We start from the raw sequence: 19,977 nt of genomic DNA on the forward strand, positions 1-19,977 counted from the left end.
TCAACCATTCTTGGCATATACATGATTACCATCATTGTGAAACATTACATGAGCATATACATCCTGCAAACATAAACCAACTTGCACATGACACAGCACTAGGGGCTGAAGTTCCCCCCCCCCCCCTCCGAGGTATCTTTATTACCAACAGAAGTATTTATATGTACAAGATGCAGGTGCTCGGAGAGTACACACTCATCCAGCCGACACCAGATTTATCCAACTGTGAAAAACATAGGTAAACACATTACCTGCAACTCCTCGGTCACCACCCACTCCTATTGCAACACCCTTGGTCACCAACCAAGGTTGAGCGATCACCAACCGCTCCTATAGAAATACCCTCGGTCACCAACCAGGGTAGAGTGATCACCAACCACTCCTATGCTTTGATAGAGCGGTCACCAACCCTGTAACAAAGTGCTGTCCCAAACCTGCAAAACAGTAACCAGCCATCGTTTTGGCTCACTGGCCACCCACAGGCTCCATCAGATCACATCCCTAGGCTTGATACTTGTCTAAGGATATGTTTGCTCAAGTTTCGTCGCGAGAAACCTCCGGCAAACCTGTAAAAACAGCCAATAGTTGCCCTTACAACAGTCGGCCAGCTCCTATTGAGTCTTTGTTCACTCCGTCTGTGACTTGGTTGAACACAATGCTAATCAATACACTTAAATACACTAAGATTTGATGGACACTTGCTCAAATACAAGAAGTAAATCGCTGAATTGACAAGAGACACACAATGAGCCGGAACGGCTGACCCCTCACTCAAATAAAGTATATTGATCTTGGGAGAATCAAGTACATAGTGTCATGGGCATTTTTGACCAGATTTCCATACCAATGCATATGAATACAGTATTGCAAACAAGTGGTTGTCGATGTAGACTTGCAATCCACACTACCCTCTCAAGTGCCCATGTTCCCTACCATCTGCTCTCTATTGTTCCACCAACACATGGTAGCAACAACGTGCAAGAGAGCACGTAGGACAAGAGAACACTACACAGGGTATGTGATCTTGTAATCCGATTCCTCCCTCCTGCCACTTGCTTCCATATTTAAGCATTAAAGCTTACCAATTGCAAGTAGAGTCGATGACAGCGGAAGTCTTCGCGATGGAAGTCCTACGTTGAGATCTTTGATTTGTCACATTTCTTCGCGAGAAAAGTCTTCAAGAGGATGAAGGGAACCTTGGGAAAGCTTCCCCTATGGTTCAACTTGAGAAAGGAGGGCTGAAATTAGGGTTTTCAGCAAAAAAGACCAGAAATTACAGCAATAAAGAGAGTTGTTTTGCTGAATTTCAGTCATTGGGAGTGTGTAAGAGAGTGATTAGCATCCGGAAACACTCTTGGAAGGTTGAAAAACACCTTAGCAAGCTTGGAAATGGAGTTGGGAAGGAGAAGAGTGCAGAAAATGCAGCCCAACAGCCCTCATGAAGGAGGTGCCCATCTCTAGAGAGAGGAGGAAGAGTGAGGTGGTGAGTTGTCCAGTGTAGGTGGCAGGCAGGTGCTTTGTGGAGCAAGCTAGAGTGGACACATGGCTGGTTACTTCCTTTGTACAAAGGGGATAAGGTCTGGGCGGTGGACATTGGGTTATGTCCACCTCGAGACATCAATGTGTGTGAACACCGGGTTGGTCATAATTTATAAGTGAGTTTTGGTTGCCCAAAACTTAATGAAGTGTGTACACACTCACTTATAAATTAGTGCTAACTCCTAAGGCCAGGTTTATGACCGATACTTACCACCTGTCACATGCCACATAACCATGTCAGCTGACAGTTTCACACGCACGGTTCGCGGGCGGGCGTTCCCTTACCCGGAACTACACATTGGTCAAGCAAGCATGAAAACAACATGCAATTTCAATTGCAAGCAAGCACATAAAGATGCTATGCATTGCAGCATTGGTATGGACAATCTCCGTTCATGAGACTATACCAAAATAGACGTGCTCCAGGCAAGTACACGAGGTACTAGACCCAATGGAACAATCCACCAAGCATTTCCGGGCATGTACACGGAGGCACAAGTCTCAACGGAAAGCCAAGTCCACAGTATCACATGAGTGGCATCAATCCCCGACATATACAACTGCCATGGACACCAGTCCAATGTACATACATGATGAGAAAGCACGGGTGGACCAATTGGGTGGCCAAATGGGGACACCGTCCAAGCCCTATTCTCAGTAGAGTAGCACCAAAACAATCCCAACAGCCATGCGCTAGCTTTTGGAAACAAATCTAACAGCCTGCAGCCCTGTAGATGCAGTCGGCCAGCCCTGGAGAGAGAGAGAGAGAGAAATGAAATGAAATGAAATGTTATATTAACGTCTTCAAAAGGCCATAATGACCTATGAGACCAAAAGTTACATCATGGTGGATCTGATACAATGTCTGGATAAAAAAACCCAGAAAATGAAAAATAAAGATGATACTACTGGCACCTAGAAAATGAAACTGGAACTGGAAGGTACACTATGGAGGTACCTCCATCTCATAATATGTGCCGCATCGGACACTGGCGGATCTCCTCAATATCCTCTGTGGTCAGCACCCTGACTGGGTGTCTCGCATGCCTCGCAAGAATAATCCGAATCTGCCGCTGCAACCTCCGTCCATGCTGGGATGCCCTCCTCCGTAGTCGTGGGCGTCTGGACCACCCAAGCTCAATCGCACGATCAATCAGTGTGCCCCTGGTGTGGGCGGTATCCATGTCCTGCTGCTGCTGTGGTCCATCTGGCGCAGTGATGGCCGGACTAAAGAAGTCTGTAATGTGCCTCTGAGTCTGGCTCTCTGTGCGCCTAAGCAGGCTATCTCTATGTCTCCGCAGCTCAAGCAAGAACAATCCCAAACACCTCTGGTCCTGGTACCCCATGACTCTGGAAAGGGGTCCAAAACCCTCTCTGAATAAACAGTGGAAACGACCACGTATCTCATAGTATGCAGTACAATGGCATATATAATGCAGCTCTGTCTCTGGCTCCCCATGGCATACTTGGCATATCCTGGCCTCAGCTGGTATACCTCTATATCGGCCAATCTCAATCTCAAGCTGGTGTGAGGATGTGCGAATCTGACCAATAGCACATCGTACTGCATGAGACAAGTGTACATCCATGTAACTGGGTCTGATCACAAAACCATCTGCTGTGAGCTGAAGAAAATGCTCTCTGTAGAAAGCCATCTTCGTGCCCAGCTCCTCAGTCGGCTGTATCCATGTCCTCCTAATGTGCAGCTGAACTAAATCCTGACGGATGAGTCTGGTAATCTTTGTCCGTGTAAGAGAGAGAGAGAGAGAGAGAGAGAGAGAGAGAGAGAGAGAGAGAGAGAGAGAGAAATAGCAGCCAGCCAACCCTGGGACTCTTGCTCTTGGCATGTACTCCACCTGTAGCTCATGCAAACTGAGTAAACTTGCTGTTTTTCTTGTCCAAACAGCTCCTAACAGCCCACGTTTTTCAGATGAGTGCTCTACAAGTTAGGGCTTGCCCACTTTGGCCCTCCCACACCAAGAATACCAACTCGTGGAGCTATTTGGGAGTGCCCGGGTGCCCATCTCTCATAATTGGACTTGGTTTATTAAAAATAGTCCAGCTTGATGTGAACTCACTTATAAATTATAAGTGTGTCCATCCACACTTTTAAGTGAATGTGAACCCTGCACCCAATAAACCTTAGTAACATGAAATAATGAATAAATTGGGTTAAGTGTGCACACTTACCACCTGCAAAACACATAAGGAAACCATATGAGTCCCAAACAAGTGCGCACACGCGTATCCACGGGTTGTCTAGGCGTCCCCGGTGCTCCTGGACATTCACAGGCAAAATACCAAGCAATGTCCAGGCATCAAAAACAAGTCATCCATGCATGTGCAACTCACATACATATGCTGGTGCACAAACATAGTGGATGGAATCTCCCAACTTACATCTTGTACATCCAACTAGCCCGTTCACAGGCGTCGTCCATACAGGACCAAAAAGTACTCACCAAGGTAACCACCCTTCCATGAGTCCAGAGTCACTCACCAGGGTTACCACCCTTCCATGAGTTTATAAATCATGCCAGGAACTCACACCAGGAAACCAATCCTTCCATGGAGCCCTTCCACATGTATTCAATCATGACATCATTCCAAACGTCTGCCAGAGAAGTGGTGACATACGTCCTCAGCTGTGGCCGTATGCTTGTATGGGATGAGCATATAGAACTTACTGAAGCGATCCACAATGGTAAAACACTGAGTGTTACGAGATCTGGTGGATGCTGGTAGAGGACCTACAAAGTCCATAGAAATGTCGATGAAAGGTCCGTCGGGGATAGGCAAAGGTTGAAGTAACCCAGCCTTCTTTGTATGTGGAACCTTAACTTTTTGATAAATCTTACAGGCTTGAACATGTGAATATACATCACGTCTCATTTTCGGCCAATAAAAGGACCGTTCTAATTTCTCGAGGGTAGTGTTGACACCTCTATGTCCTCCAACTAAGGAGTCATGGGCATCATGGAGAAGAGCTGCTCGCTTTTCCTGAATGACAAAGAGGCAGTTCTTGAAGAACAACCAACCGTTCTTCACTTAATAATTTCCAGGCTTAGGAGTGAGGGCCAAATTGTATTGAGTACCAAACTCAGGGGAGTCGACATGCTGGTCTTTCATGCTATCTAAGTCTTTCCGCGTGATTTCGAGAATGGTAGACTCTTGCGTTGCTTGGATGTTGGCCTTTCGACTACGAGCATCTGCAACTGGGTTATGCTTACCAAGGATGTACTTGATCATTCCTCCAAATTGTTGGAAGAGCTGACTCTATCTGGCTTGCCAATCACTTCATTGGGCACTTGGCATGGTTTGAAGCCACTTAAGTGCTTGGTGGTCTATTTTGACTGTGAAGACCTGTCCATAAAGAAAAGGCTTCCAATGTTTGAGCGTTGTGATCACACCCAAAAGCTCTTTGTCATAAACCGAATAATTCTTTTTGGCGACATTCAATTTTCTATTGTAGTAGGCCACGGGTCTATTGTCCTGCTGGAGAACTGCACCTATGGCTACATTGCTGGTATCGGTAATGACCTCAAAAGGTTTATCCCAAGATGCTAACTTCAAAACAGGTGCTTCTGAGGTAACTTTTTGGAGTGCATGGAATGCATCAATTGCCTTGCCTGTGACTGAGACTTTTTGTCTATGAGTCTTCATCCCCTTGAGCAAGTCGGTGAGAGGTGCTGCAAGGTTGAAAAACTGGTGAACATGGGTGCTGTAGGCTTGAAAAAGACCTATGAAAGAATGGATCTCTTGGGCGGTTTGAGGAATGTCCCAATCCAAGATCTCTTGAACCTTTGAGGGGTCCAATCGAATCCCATCGGAACCGATGATCTAGCCCAAGTATTGAACCTCTTTAACATCGAAGATAGACTTTTTGGCGTTTATGTAGAGCCCATTATCTCGCAAAAGTTGCAAGACTTTCTCCACATCTTTCTCATGCTACTCCGTAGTGGCTGAGAATACAAGTATGCCATCAAGAAAGATTAAGACACACTTATCAATGAGGATTGCGAAAATCCTGGACATCATTTTATTGAAGGTTGCGGGTGCATTGGTAAGTCCAAAAGGTATGACTACAAACTCGTAGTGACCACTCTCTGTCCAGAAAGCTGTTTTTGGAATGTCAGCTTCGAAAACGAGGACCTGATGGAAACCACTCTTGAGGTCAATCTTAGTGAAAAATTTTGCACCGTCTAAACGCTCCAAAATGTACTCAATCCTTGGCACAGAAAACTTATTCTTAATGGTGAGTTTATTCAATGCCCTGTAGTCTACACAAAGGCGTGCAAACTTGTCCTTCTTTTGGACCACTAGGATGGGTGCAGCAAATGGTGAGGAACGAATCCGGCTCGGAGGAGCTCAGATAACTGTCTTTCTAGCTCGCCCTCTAAAGTCTTGGAAAGATGATAGGGAAATCTGCTAGGAGATTCTAATCTAGGGACCAAATCGATATGATGGTCCTCAGGACGTGATGGGGGGAGACTGGGCGGAAGATCGTCCCTAAGCATAATGTCATGATGTCTAGACAGGAGGTCTGCTAACTGTGGGACCGAAGATGAGATAGTTGCTACCGATGAGGTAGAGGCTGTCTGAGCATGAACATAAAGTAGTGCCCCTTCCACTCCCTTGCGGATAGCTCGTCAGGCCTAGAGGTGCGAAATCGATGGGATGCCAAGAATGCTTCTATCCCCACGAATCATGACGAGCTCAAGAAAACGTTTACAGATAGTAAAAGTGTCTTGTCCCCAATTGGGAATAGACTCATATTGACGAAACCACTGGATTCCTAAGATCATGTCACACCCTAAAAGAGGCGAGACCATGAAATCTCGTTGGAATGAGGCCTTTTGAACTTCAAAGGCAAACTGTTGTGCCTTCTGAGATATGTGGGTGCGGAGACCAGGTGTGAACCCATCCACATCCAAATGATATGGCACTAATGTACAACTCATTTTATTAGCCAACTGGGGAGAGATGGCGTCCTCAGAACTGCCCATGTCGAATAGGACTACAAATTGTCGACCCTTGACAGAGCCATAAGCTCGGATGAGGCTTTTCTGTGTAGAGCATCGCTCTCACCCTCCTGCTTAGCATCAAATACCATGGATGGCATAGGATGCATAAAAGGTAAAATCTGAACTGCATTTGTGGTAGTAGGCGGGGCTAGAGGAGCTGGAGATGCTGTGGCAACTGTGGCAAAAGGAGCTTTGGAGGCTTGCTCCGCTTGCCATTTGTGGTAACCCTTCTTACCATGCTTGATGGTATGACAGAAAAAGCATCTATTTTCTGACTGGTATGTCCTTTGCTCCTCTGGAGGAAGATAACCTCCAGTGATGTCTACTTTAGCCTTTTCCTCAAGGGTTTTCTTAGGCTTGGATTCCTTATCCTTCTTACCCCCTGAACTAGAGCTATTGATGTTGTCCTTCTTAGCATCTTTAGAAGATGCATTACCTTTCCTTGGCTGTGTAGCAGAGTGCTACTGCTGGGGTTTGGTATTGGACTGTGACGACTGGAATTTCTTTTGCTCCTTTGGAGGAAGATAACCTCCAGTGATGCCTGCTTTAGCCTTTTCCTGAAGGGTTTTCTTAGGCTTGGATTCCTTATCCTTCTTACTCCTTGAACTAGAGCTATTGTTATCGTCCTTCTTAGCATCTTTAGAAGATGCATTACCTTTCCCTGGCTGTGCAGCAAATTGCTGCTGCTGGGGTTTGGTATTGAATTGGGACGACTGCTTGGGCTCGTCTCCGTTCATCTTCATTTCTTCATTTTGAGCCAGAGTCAAAGCCCGGTCATATGTACTGGGTTCAAAGTTACGAACTGTGAACCGGATATTAGGATCTAATCCACGAAAGAATTGATCCATTTTGGCCTGGTGAGATAACCCCAACTGTTGTGCTAAAGTTATAACCTTTCCGAAAAATTGAAGCACTTGTGACCCATTCTGTTTGAGTCCATAGAACTTATATGCCAGGCTGGTCATATACTAGGGAGGGAGAAATCTGGTCTTTAGGTCAAATGTATCCCACAAAGCTGTGACACCTGTGGTCTGGTCTATATGAAGACTTGTGGGTTGACTACCATGAGTATATAACATGCACGTTCCTAAAAGGTGAATTTGGGCATGTTCCTGGATTCATCTAGGTGTATAATTCAGTTGTATTAGCGGACATGCAGATTTCACATTGTGAAGTTTTCGTCCGAGTTGCAGCCAGTTGATATTGTGCTTGTTCTTTCTATCTTTAGCGGTGCATTTGTCCTATCAACTACTTATTTGCTGTACTAATTCTTTCTATTTGCTACTTTCCTTAGTGCTAGGCTTCATTATGGCTGAGTTTGCCTTGCATCTCCGGAGGTTTGACAGAAACTCAGTACAAAAGGCTTTGTGTGAAGATATGCTCGTATGTGTGTGTGCGTGTGTGTGTGTGTGTGTGGAGTGCATGTGTGAGAGCATATCTTGATATAGAGTTCTACACCCACTATTGGGCACTGATGACGTTAGTGGGGATGTCGTAGTGTCTAGTCCATACTATGCATAATGGAGTTGATAGGTATATAGTCTGGTGGGTTGACTACCATGAGCAATGCTGCCACCAAGTGACTGCCTCACCCGTAAGGTGGGGAGTCGCTACGTGGACTCTATCCTGAGGATCTGTAATCCTAGCTAATGGAAAATGAGTAGTAAATTGATGAATGAACTGATTAAAATGATCACACTTATCATCATACTTACTGAAATTTGGTTGAGTTGGAATGACGATAGTCGATGTCGTGGGCTGTTGGCTGGTGGCACCTATGGCTGGGGAAACTGAAGAGGTGCTGATATCTAAGATGCGTGGCCTCCTTTTCCCTTTGGTACTCGAGTAACATACGTTCTCGATCGAGCTCTCATTGGTGCTTCTGAGCAGCGAGTTCAGCCTGGCGCTTGTCTTCTTCGATCTTGCGTTGGGCTTCCTCATAGTCCCGTGTATCTGCTTTTTCTTGTTGCTTTCTTGCTTCAGCTTCAACTTTTTCTTCTCTCCGTCGAACCTCATCTTCTCTTCTTTGTTGCTCAATCGGAAAGAAGAGCTTGATGTAGTTGGGGGTTGCTGCAGGCAAAGGAGGTCGTGCTGCTGTTGCCTCCAAGAGTTGGAGACGCTCCATGAGAAGCTGGTTCTGAGCTCTGAGTATAGCTATGGTGTCTGCGGTAGTCGGAAGAGCAAGGTCTCCTTCAGGGGAGACTTCTTCCAACTGATGTGTACTCTCCTCTGTAGACATGATACTGAAGTCGGTGGTCGTGCCGGAACGCAATCTAACAATCCAAGGATGCTCTCACGCTAGGATGCGGTGTGTGTGTGGACAAGCTGAATCTGATACCAATGTAACATGCAATTGAAGTATTCATAATTAAGGATCCTGTCACACAAGTCTCATTCCGCCTTCTATATCCTGAGTTTCGCGAGTTTAGCAATCAACTTTTATGACTTCAAACTTTACGAGATTTGAGAGAGAGAGAGAGAGAGAGAGAGAGAAAACTGTACACCATATGGGGTCCGGAATTACCCACTGAAGGGCCCCCTATCCCGTTACCGGAATAGTATTTGCTTTATTACTTTGAAGAGACCGACTTTGGACTGACGATAAGTCAAACGCAAGATCTCGGAGGACCAAGAGTTGGGCTGAACTGCACATGGCTGTAAAAGCACCAATGATGACCAATCTCGAGCCTATGCAATCTTCCCAATGGAATGAGGGAAGGCTGCAAATTTGAGGCTGAGGTGTGGACTGTTTGGGACTGTTCTAGGCTATGTATGAATGCTGAAAATGAATGTATGTACACGTGTTACCTTCACCGAAGGGGCTGTAGCAAAGGCGAATGCTATGCAATGCTGAAAATTGCTTCAGGGCTGAAAACACAAGGCTGAAGATGACCTGATACTGGCCGGCTGTTGAACATGCTGCGTTTTGCTGTTGGGTGGCTGATGGTGCAAGCGATGATGCTCCAGGGGCCGAGGACTGCAACGCTTGGCTGAAGAATGATATGAATGAATGGAATGATGCAAAAGCATGCCTATTTATATGCACAAGTGTTGGTCGGCTGGCATTTAATTCTGGCCGACTGTAGCATAAAATGCTACACGACTTGTTCATGTAAAATAATGATTTTAAATGCCATAAATTATGGAAAAAATGCCAGATAAATGCTAATAAATATTCTAAAAATACTAGATGTTATTTGAAGGCTTCTGCAATGGTCTATTTGCAATGGATGCATGCTATGCAATATGCAAAGTGCTTTCTAATGCAAACTCTTAGGTTTCTATTGACTCTACATTCATGAATGAATCTCTTCAAGTGGGTTAAGGGACTTGATTGACTGACTGACTCGCTATGGTTGAGGAATGACCTACGTAGCTTGTGCCTGACTTATCCTGGATTGAGGATTACAATGGGGTTACGGCGTACAATAATTATCATCCTAAAGGGTACTAATATTGTACAATGTTGCACTGATGATGATGAGCCATCTTGTCACCATGCACTACAGTGCAGAGTGCATGTGACAATCTTGATGGCTTATGTGTGGTTTTTCTTGCAAGTTGCCTCTATTGGTATGGACCAAGAAACATATTATGGCTTTCATGTCTCACACCATGTAAGTACTATGGAAAACCAGACATCAGAAGAAAGCTATTTGGCTCTTAAGATATGAATGGATTTGTTCGCCAAAGATGTATGGAGGAGTGAATACTCTGAATATTCATTATCATGTTTTGGCAAGAAAAGCAACTCTGTTGTCCACCTTCTTTGTCCAAGAGCAGCCTTGGACAGTCATGATTGCAACTATGTGTACTGCACTTCAAACAAATTCTTTTGGCAGATGGCAATGTATGCATTGGGATTTGCTTCTTGGTAAGTTGCAAGGAAAGATACCGGGTTGTCCTTTCACTACTAGACTGATTACTGATTGGAAAAAAGTCCTCTAATATTTGCATTGGTCTGGAAGATCTTCAGAGGCAGGTTACTCACTAAGATTGGAGAGCATTCACTAGAGTAGAGTTTTTATGGAACCTCTAGCAGTTTAGGAGCCAAGGAAAGCATATTTTCTTTCCACTAAAAATATATGTCTAATCCAGGATGTGGTCTCTCCGGATGGTAGAATTCTTACATTCCCATAGGCACAAAGGAAATGGAATTTGGGCATGCATTATAGGCCTATTTGGTAGAAAATCAGAGCTTTAATGCAGCAATTTGAAGTGATTCCACCTGTCTCACAAGAGAATAGATTGTAGATTGGATGTTGCAGAGAGATGAGCCCGGTTTTCCCAAAGTACCCTACCCATGTTACAACTCACTGTTGCTTGCATATATAGATCGATAATTCCTGAGCCGTGGATTATTGTTCATTCGAATAGGCTTTGGAATATGGGTAAGACAACCAAATGGTGGAAACAAAATCTCCAACAAATGTGGACTAGTAAATTGCCATCAAAGTAGAGAGTTTTCTTGTGGCAATGCTTGAATGGAGTGCTACCCGTTGGTGAAACTCTAGCCAAAAGAAAGATCACGTCTGTTTCTTGTGTTAGATGCCCAAATCGCAATGAAATTGTGTCTCAACACTGTCGACCTCGCCTGCAAGCCCCGCTTCACCCCCCCCCCCCCCCCCCCCCCCCGGCGCTGCTTCTCGCCATCGCGCCCCACTCTCCCCCCCGCCAGTCCTCCGCTGTCTCCTCCGCCCTCTCCCCCGCCTTCTTCTTCGCGCCCCTTTTCGCCATCTCTCCACCGCATTCTGCCTCGCGTACTCCCCCGCCTCCCTCCTCGTTTCCGCTTTCCTTCCCCCCGCCTTCTCTTCCTTCGCCACCTTCCTCGCTGCCCTCCCCGCCACTCCCCCCGCCGTTTGCTCCCTTCCCCCGTCCTTTTTTCCTCCACTTCTCTAACCACCTTCGCCTCCTTTCCCCCGCTTCTCTTCTCTCCCCCGCCACCTCTCTCCCCCTCCGCCTTCTCTCTCCTCCTTCTCGCCCCTCCGCCCACCGCTTTCTCCTCCCCGCCTCAGCTTCCCCCCCCACCCCCCCTGCCCCGCCCCCGCTATCCTGTAGCCCTCCGCCTCTCTTTTTTCCTCGCAGGGCTGTGTCCCTCCCGTCGGTGACCCCGGTTTCTGGCTTTTTCCCTCTGGAGGACTCCATGGAAGCCGCTCCGACTAACCCTGCCGATTCCGGTCTCCGTCTGGAGTTCATAGCTGAAGATCTTCAGTTGTTTGTTTCCACAGTTTCCGCTCTTGAGGCCTCCTCCTTGGTCTGCAAGATAGTGGGTAGCCGTCCGATGCGGAGAGAGCTTCGCGACCTTCTGCAAGGTAGCCTTGTTGGCGTGCCCGCCAAGATCGTCAGCGTAGATTTTTTGGGACGTGGCTACTATCAGGTGGATTTCGAGTCCCCACAGGCAGCTCAGATGGTGCTGGCTCGGAGCCCCATTGCCCTCCGCTCATCCTGGGCGTTCCTGGCGCGATGGACTCATGGTTTCGACCCCGCTTCTGACCCGCTAGCAGGCGCGACAGGTTTCCCCGTCACTATCTGTTTTCCTGGACTCCGTAGGGAGTACTTGCCCCTCTTGTCATCCATTGGCAAGGCGTTCGGGCAGGTGGTGGAGACGCCTCAGACAGCGGCTTCAGTGATTGCTCGGGCAGCAGGACTCCCGGCCATTCGGGTTGTGGTTCCGTCACCGGAGTCCCTCCCGAAGACGATCCTTCTCCCTTGTCTTTCTGGAGGACATATGATACAGCGCGTGGAGTATTCGGGCCTCCCCGGCCAGTGTTACATATGTCGGGAGATGGGCCATCTCGCACGCGCCTGTCCCCGCAAGGGGGCTCATCCTTCACGCTATGCCGCCTCCGGACCCCCTGCAGGAGACCCGAGGGGTGGCCATCCACTTCAGAGACCGGACATCCCTGGCTCGTCACAGCAGGCGCCATCATCAGACGAGCAGACCCCGGCGGAGGATGCCGCGCAGTCCCAGGAGGCTGGCGGATGGCAGGAGGTTCGCCGGCGGAAACGCCTGGCCCGCAGGGACCGTCGTCGCAGACGCTAGCAGGCAGCACAGGCTGGCGGACAGGCTGGCGGACAGGCGACTCCGGCTGGCGTACAGGCACCTATCTGCACTTATGCTCCTGTCAGGGATAGGCGGCCAACAGGTCCCACCCCGATGGACGAGGATTCAGTCTCAGTGCCCGTTGAGGCCGCTGGTGGAGCCTCCCACGTGGAGACCCCGCTCCCGCCTCCCCCCGCGGGGGCCCCGCCCCCTCCTTGGAGCAGATTCCTGAGGATCCTGGGCCGCACTCCTCGACCCCCGGCTCCCCTTCCCCTCACCCGGAGAGCACTCCTTCCACCCTCCCCTCTCCCCCCCCCAGCCCCCCCCCTCCCGCCTCCCCCGGCGGCCCCCCCTGACACCTATCCTCTGGCAGATGCCTCTCCATCCTCTCCTCGCTCTCCCCCCTCCTCGCCACGAGCCCCCATCCCTCCCTCGGCCTCTCCAGGATACTTCGCCAGACCACCCACTGCCCCGGGGCAGCGCAGCTGGGTAGGCCAAAGCTCAGTCCAACGGCTGTTCCACCGCCACTCCGGGCCGGTGGAGATGGCGATCCTCGCTTCGCCCGCCACAGAGTTCTCTCCAGCCTCCCCTGGGGGGCCCCCGCGAGTGATGGGGCTACCAGTGGATTACGGTTTTTTCAGGTGCCTCCAGCTGGACGCTGGCCCGTTCGAGACACTGGTCGCGCCCTTGCGAGTTTGCGTGGTGTGCCATCCCTCTCGTTCTCCCTCTGTGGTGAGCAGCATGGTGGCTTTCTCCTTTCCTCTTAGTGTTGCCCCAGACACAGCATGGGATTGCAACTCTGTAGAGGAAGTTTTGCGTGATCAGATACTGGAGTTTTCTCACCACTTCAGTGACTTGGGGCTCACGGACCTATTGCAGACCCGATTACACTCAGCCCGCATGAGCTTGTTTGGTATAGGAGACTGGCGGGCGGATCCGGTCCACACCTCAGTTGAGGCGGTGCTTCTGATTCTCCTCCATGCCGCCCCGAGGGTGCAGCCTACCTTTAGATACATATATGCAGAGGATTGGTCTCACGCCTATGCCCTGGACAGGGCGAAGGCGGAGTGGGGTTGGACACAGAGACAGGTCACCCTCTTTTTGGAGAGACTCTGCACCCGGACAGACAGTGATTATTCTCCCTCCAAGCCGGCGCCCAAGACTCACAGAGTGGAGGGCAGATCATCCGGGCCGGCTGAGAGGGGTGAGCCTGTGGAGGCTGCTTCACTTGCCATAGCTCATCCATGAGGATCCTCTCATGGAACATCCAGGGTCTCGGTGGACATCGTTGCTACATTGGTCGGGGCAGACTTCACCAGGAGATCCAGAGGGCTCTCGTTGGAGGACCCATAGATATCCTTTTCATCCAGGAGCACCACCTTTCTGCCGGGCGTACCCGCACTTGCGGGAAGATCTTGCCAGGCAGGAGTCACACTTTTTGGTCACCGGCATATGGCTCCTAGGGGAACCAGGGTGGAGTATGCATCTCAGTCAGCGAGCAGCTTCTATCCGAGGTGGTGGACTCTGGCATTCTGGTCCAGGGTCGTGCGCAGTGGATCATCCTTCGGGTTGCGGAAGACCGCATTGGCTTCCTCAACTTCTACGCCCCTAATGGGGCGACCGGGAGAGCCGAGTTCTGGAGCACCATTAGGCAGTCCCTCCCCTTGGCAGACCACTGGTGCCTCGGAGGGGATTGCAACATGCTGGAGGATGCAGAGGACAGGATGGGGGGCAGCCAGGAGACCATTCATGGGCCGGAGCTCGTTGCCTGGGAGGAACTAGTGCTACAGGTGAGAGGCCAGGATCCGTGGACTCTCCCGGAGTTTGGCAGGTTGCAGGGGAGTCTATCTTTCTCGCGCTCGGATAGACGGGCCACAGGAGTTAACCTATCCCGCATCGACAGGTTTTACATTGATGAGTGGGCCTGTGATAGAGGTGGCACAGTGGGCATACTTGCAGGCTCCTCGTTTTCAGACCACCATCCAGTGCTTCTCCAGATCGAGGACCCCACGAGAGGAGAGCAGGGCCAGAGCGTCCGGATTCCAGATTGTCTCATGGAGGAGCCCGAGATTGCGATCAGAGTTGAGCAGGTCTGGCAGGAGCTGCAGTTCAGGAGAGGATCGGCAGCCAGCGATCTTATCAGTGGCTTGCAAGAGATCAGCCAGATGCTCAGACAGGCTGCCTTGGACCGGCTGGAGGCCTTCAGAGAGCAGGAGAGGAGCCTACGGAGGAGTCTAGCGTCCCTCCAGAGACTCCAGGAGAGGGATCCTACGAGCCCTTGGATCTCAGAGCAGATGGAGTCAGCTCGCACGGAGATCAGATCCATCGAGGAGAGGAGGGTGGAGTTCCGATTCCATGCTCGAGCTTCTTTTTGGACACAGGCTGGAGACAGAGTGACTCGAGATTTCTTTGACGCGACAGGGCCTCGCTTCAGACGAGAGGGTCTCAGGCGTCTTCGGCAGGCTGATGGCCAGGTTGTGGTGGATCCCCCCAGGGTTCGGGCTATAGCCACAGATTTTTACAGGGACCTTCTCTCTGCTGAGCCAACAGATGACAGGGTGAGAGAGCCTCGGGAGGCAGTCTGGAGCTTCACGAGACCGGTTGTGCCGGCCCATTTGCAGCACTCCCTTCTCTCCCCCTTCTCGGATACGGAACTGGAGGAGGCTCTTCAGGCATTACCTCGGGGCAAATGCCCAGGAGAGGACGGTCTTTCGGTGGCTTTCTTCCAGAGGTACTGGGGCCTCTTACACAGCGGCTTCAGATTGGCATTCCAGGAGATTATGGAGTCAGGAGTCATGCCGGACAGCATGGCAGAGGGGTTGATCCACTTGATCCCCAAAGAGGGAGGAGACAGACTGGAGATTAGACAGTGGAGACCGATCACCTTGCTAGGCACGGCCTACAAGGTCCTAGCTAAGGCGATCAGCAGGCGGCTTCAGCCTCACCTTCCGGACATCATCCACTCCACGCAGACGGGCTTCATCCAGGATAGGAGCATTCTGGATAACATTTTCTCTTTCTGGGAGGCTATGGCTCTGGCTAGATTTCGACAGGAGGATCTGGCAGTGCTCCTTCTCGACTTCGAGAAGGCATATGATCGGGTGGACTGGGCCTTCTTGGAAGGCACTATGGAGAGGATGGGCTTCCCCCCTCAGTGGATCCGTGGGGTCTCTGCACTCTACACATCAGCTCATAGCCAAGTGCTGATACAGGGCGTGCGCGGAGAGAGGTTCCAGCTCTCGCGCTCGGTGCGGCAGGGGTGCCCCTTGGCGCCCTTTCTTTTTCTTTTTGTGGCGGAGGCCATGAGCACTTTTTTGACGGCACAGGATACAGGTTTGCGGGGCCTCCAGCTTCCCATCTGCTCCTCGGAGGAGCTCCTAGACTCGGAGTTTGCGGATGACACTGCTGTCTATCTTCAGGGAGGTGAGGAGAACCTCCGCCGCTTCGCCTTAGCCATGGACAGGTTTTGCAGAGCTTCGGGCGCTTTGATCAACTGGCACAAGTCGTGTGGGCTGTGGGTCAGCTCTATGCCCCCCCCGACTTGGAGGCCAGTTGTTGACGGTTTTCAGTGGCTGCCCCCTGGCACTACAGTGCGTTATTTGGGATGCTATGTGGGCATTGACATATCTCCGGAGCAGCAGATAGCCCCCCTTCTTCTGAGCATTCGGAAGAAGCTTTTGTATTGGAGTACCGCTCGTTTATCTCTGGCTGGCCGAGTAGTTGTGGCCAACCAGGTTCTGCTTGCTACTATGTGGTACATCACTTCTTGCTGGGCCTTCTCTCGGGCATGCATTGGCCAGGTGCAGAGGCTCATCAGGAACTTTCTTTGGTCCGGTGGCGATGGGCGGCCCGCCAGGGCCAAGGTGGCATGGGCGGTGATCACTCAGCCGAGGGAGAGAGGCGGCCTGGGCATTGTTGATCCTATTTGCCAAAGCCGAGCATTGCTTGGCAAGTTGGTAGTTCGTGGCCTCCTGCCAGGCGCTGAGCCGTGGAAGGAGTTTCTTGTTTCCAGGATGCTCAGCCGCACCCCTTCTCTTAGCGGCCCCTGGACCCCCAGCATCAGGTGGATCTTTACAGAGCAGCGATCCAGAGGAGTGGGCCTAGGCTTCGAGGAGCGTTTTGTAGCTAGCCTTCTGAGGGCCTGGTCGCATCTGAGGCCGTCACTCTTCCAGACTCCCCCGGGCACCGATGAGGAGCGCCTGAGGCAGCCTTTGATCTGGAACCCCTTGATTCGTCTCCCCAGTGGCCATATGGTTGGATCGCGGTCTCACGTGTCGTGGGGCCCGCTGAGCTCAGGCCCAGCCCAGTCCCTAGACGATTGGATAGGTTTTCAGCAGCTGCCTCTAGAGGCTCAGGAGAGGAGACTCAGTGGGATGAGGGGCAGAGAATTGATGAGACAGGACATTGAGGCGGCCATCCCCAGGGAGTGGCGGACCCCAGTACAGGACCCTCCACCTCCACAGTGGATGGGTGTCTTTACTCGGCATGAGATCCTTCTAGCGGTCTGCGGCACTGCGGAGAGAGTCGCCCCACTCACTTTCGAGGTGGGAGAGGGTGGCCAGCTTCAGAGGACACGACTAGATTTGGATGGGCTCCGGGGATGTATTCTTCAGAGGGTGCGGGTGGTCGGTTTTCATCAGAGACAGTGGCATGTAGACCCCTCACCGGCCTCGATAGGGGAGGACTGTTCTTGGAGATTATGGGCTTGGGACAGCAGGCCTCTTATTCGCCTTCAGTGGGATCCAGGTGAGTGGTTTTGGAGAGATCCCTACTTGGCCCATACCAGCCCAGGCATCCCCTTTTTTCAGTACACAGCGAGGCTGGGGCGGCGGATTCAGAGACACAGGATAGCGAGCACCCCAGCGGCGGCCGAGCATTGGCGGCGACAGGGGCTCTCCCCTGCCTTTCTTCGGGACTTCTGGCAGCGCCTTTGGGCCAGCTTCCGGCCCCGGAAGGTGACGCTGTTTCTCTGGCTCACAGCGCATAGAGGACTGGCTGTGGGGGCTTGGCTAGCTTTCAGCAATCACCCAGCGTCCTGCCCTCGGTGCGGCCATGCACAGGAGTCGCAGCGGCACTGCTTCTGGGATTGCCCACAGGCACAGCAGGTCTGGCAGCGCGCTCTCAGGATGGTTTTTGCAGGCTCACCAGGTGAGATGCTGGTGACGTGGGGAGCGGTGGCTTGGGCCACAGACAGCGGCCCGGCCCTTGGATATGAGGACGTCCCTGGCAGTGCGACCATCCAGGTCTCTGACAGGGTGATGGCGGTGGTTCCGACGCCAGACATCTCTTCGGCAGCCCCTCAGGAGGGGGTCGGGCACAGATGGGAGTTGATCAGCAGCATGACGGCTTGGCACATTTGGAGAGCCCGATGCAGGGAGGCCATTGACCGCCAGGCGACTCCACCGGCGGAGGTCATACAGGCCCTCTGGGTGGACATCATTCACACCTTGAGAGGACACTGGGGGAAACTCCACCAGGGCGACTCGGATCGCATGAGAGGGCGCCGCAAGGCTTTCCTCCGCACTTGGCAGCCTGGCCCTTTCCTCACCGCGAGGGGCGAGGATGTCACTTGGCACTACAGGCCTCCAGTTTGGCTTTTCTCACCTCCTACATGTACTACTAGGTAGCCCCCCCCCAGAGAGCGGCCAGCCACGGGGGTGGAGCTCAGGAGTTCTCTGTGTTTTATCCCTCCTTGCGAGGTGAGCTTTGTAGCCTTATGGCGTTTTCTCATTAACTAATAGAAGGATCTTTTTTCCGGGAAAAAAAGAAAAAGAAAAAAAGAAATTGTGTCTCATTTACTTTGGTCTTGTTTGGATACCAAAGATTTCTTGCTCGGATTATCTGTTTCTTTGGTTGCCAAATTTCCAGGGTGTTATTTCTCCAAGCATTTCTGAATCTTTGGAAGATATCACCAAAGACTGGCTGATTAGCAAGTTTCCTTGTTTGGACACGTTTTTGGGCACTTTGGACACTCTGGATTAGCTGCAATCATCTGATTTTCCACTTTACACAGATTGACAAGTACTCATACTTCCACCAGTCTTTGCGCCAATCTTTATATGATTGCCTCAGACTACAGTAGCTGGACCAGCTGCAGTTAGACTTGTTTGCTCAATGTTTCTGATCTTCAAGAAGTTTGCCTCGCTTTGAAGGGCTTCTTTCTTTGTGCAGTGGAAGTAATGGCACAAAGCTTTTGCAAGAAAAAGAATGGGTGTGTGTGTGTGTGTGAGAGAGAGAGAGAGAGAGAGAAAGAGAGAGAGAGCTTATTGCAAGGTACATGGTTGAAGCTTTCAAAAACTCTATTGGTGGATTGCAGTTTTTTATTCCTATTTGTGCCATGGTTTCTTCTTGAGAAACCTGAGATGGAGGCCCAGCAGATCACATTCAATTTCTGGATCTTCTTCAGCAATGCACTTTGCGCCCTTGCTTTGAATGTTTCACTGTTCTTGGTTATTGGTAGAACTGGTGCCATCACTGTCAGAGTTGCTGGTGTGTTGAAGGACTGGATACTGATTGCTCTTTCAACTTTTCTGTTTCCTGAGTCCAAGCTCACAGGGCTCAATATAATAGGATATGCCATAGGTAAATCCACCCCTTTCCATCTACATCTTCTCAAGAGAAAAGCTTTCTTTTGATCCCTTTATGTTGTTGCGCTGATCCTCTCAACATGTGTGTAAAATAGAGGACCAAGGATAGCTCATTTTTTCCTTGGTTGTGCAGCTTTATCAGGGGTTGTTACATACAATTATCTTAAAATGAGAGAAGCTCGTGCTAACAGCCAATTGTTGGCTGACACAATTCCTGAGAAGTTAAAAGCCCTACTGAAGGTATATGTGTGTGCGCATGCGCAGGGGTGAGCACCATGCATGTGTGTGTGTGTGTGTGTGTGTGAGAAATGAAATGAAATGAAATGTTATATTAACGTCTTCAAAAGGCCATAATGACCTATGAGACCAAAAGTTACATCATGGTGGATCTGATACAATGTCTGGATAAAAAAACCCAGAAAATGAAAAATAAAGATGATACTACTGGCACCTAGAAAATGAGAGAGAGAGAGAGAGAGAGAGAGAGAGAGAGAGAGCAGCACAACTGGGAATTTTAGATACATGTGCCTGTGTGAGCATGTGTGTCCCTCCAGCTGGTCATATTAGATGGGGTCATATGTATGTGCATGAGATAGATAGGTAGATTCAATTATGTCCCCAGAGGCCAAATATGACCTATGGGACCAAGGTGCAAAGGTGGCCAGTAGTGGCCTCAGAACATATAGAACAAAAGGAATAAATTAATACAAATTGACCTTTTGAGAGGATTGATGTCTCATGTTAGGGACTGAACATGGTCGTTTCTTGTCTTGGAAGTGCAAAA

The 19,977-nt window shown here is 50.3% G+C and overlaps 1 protein-coding gene across 6 annotated transcripts in view; it reads left to right on the top strand.

The window, feature by feature from the left end:
• The window catches only part of LOC147603031 (putative sugar phosphate/phosphate translocator At3g17430), a 90,492-nt gene that overhangs the window by 68,572 nt on the left and 1,943 nt on the right, over positions 1-19,977 (top strand). For all 6 annotated transcript variants that reach the window (XM_086797458.1, XM_086797461.1, XM_086797460.1 and 3 more), the window contains 2 exons: positions 18,923-19,188; positions 19,327-19,433. In XM_086797458.1, coding sequence (XP_086653584.1) covers positions 18,923-19,188; positions 19,327-19,433 — 373 coding nt within the window. The remainder of the gene's footprint in view (positions 1-18,922; positions 19,189-19,326; positions 19,434-19,977) is intronic.

This window comes from Cibotium barometz, chromosome 65 (genome assembly GCF_041138505.1).
Source record: "Cibotium barometz isolate CiBa-2024 chromosome 65, ASM4113850v1, whole genome shotgun sequence".
Lineage (NCBI taxonomy): Eukaryota > Viridiplantae > Streptophyta > Polypodiopsida > Cyatheales > Cibotiaceae > Cibotium > Cibotium barometz.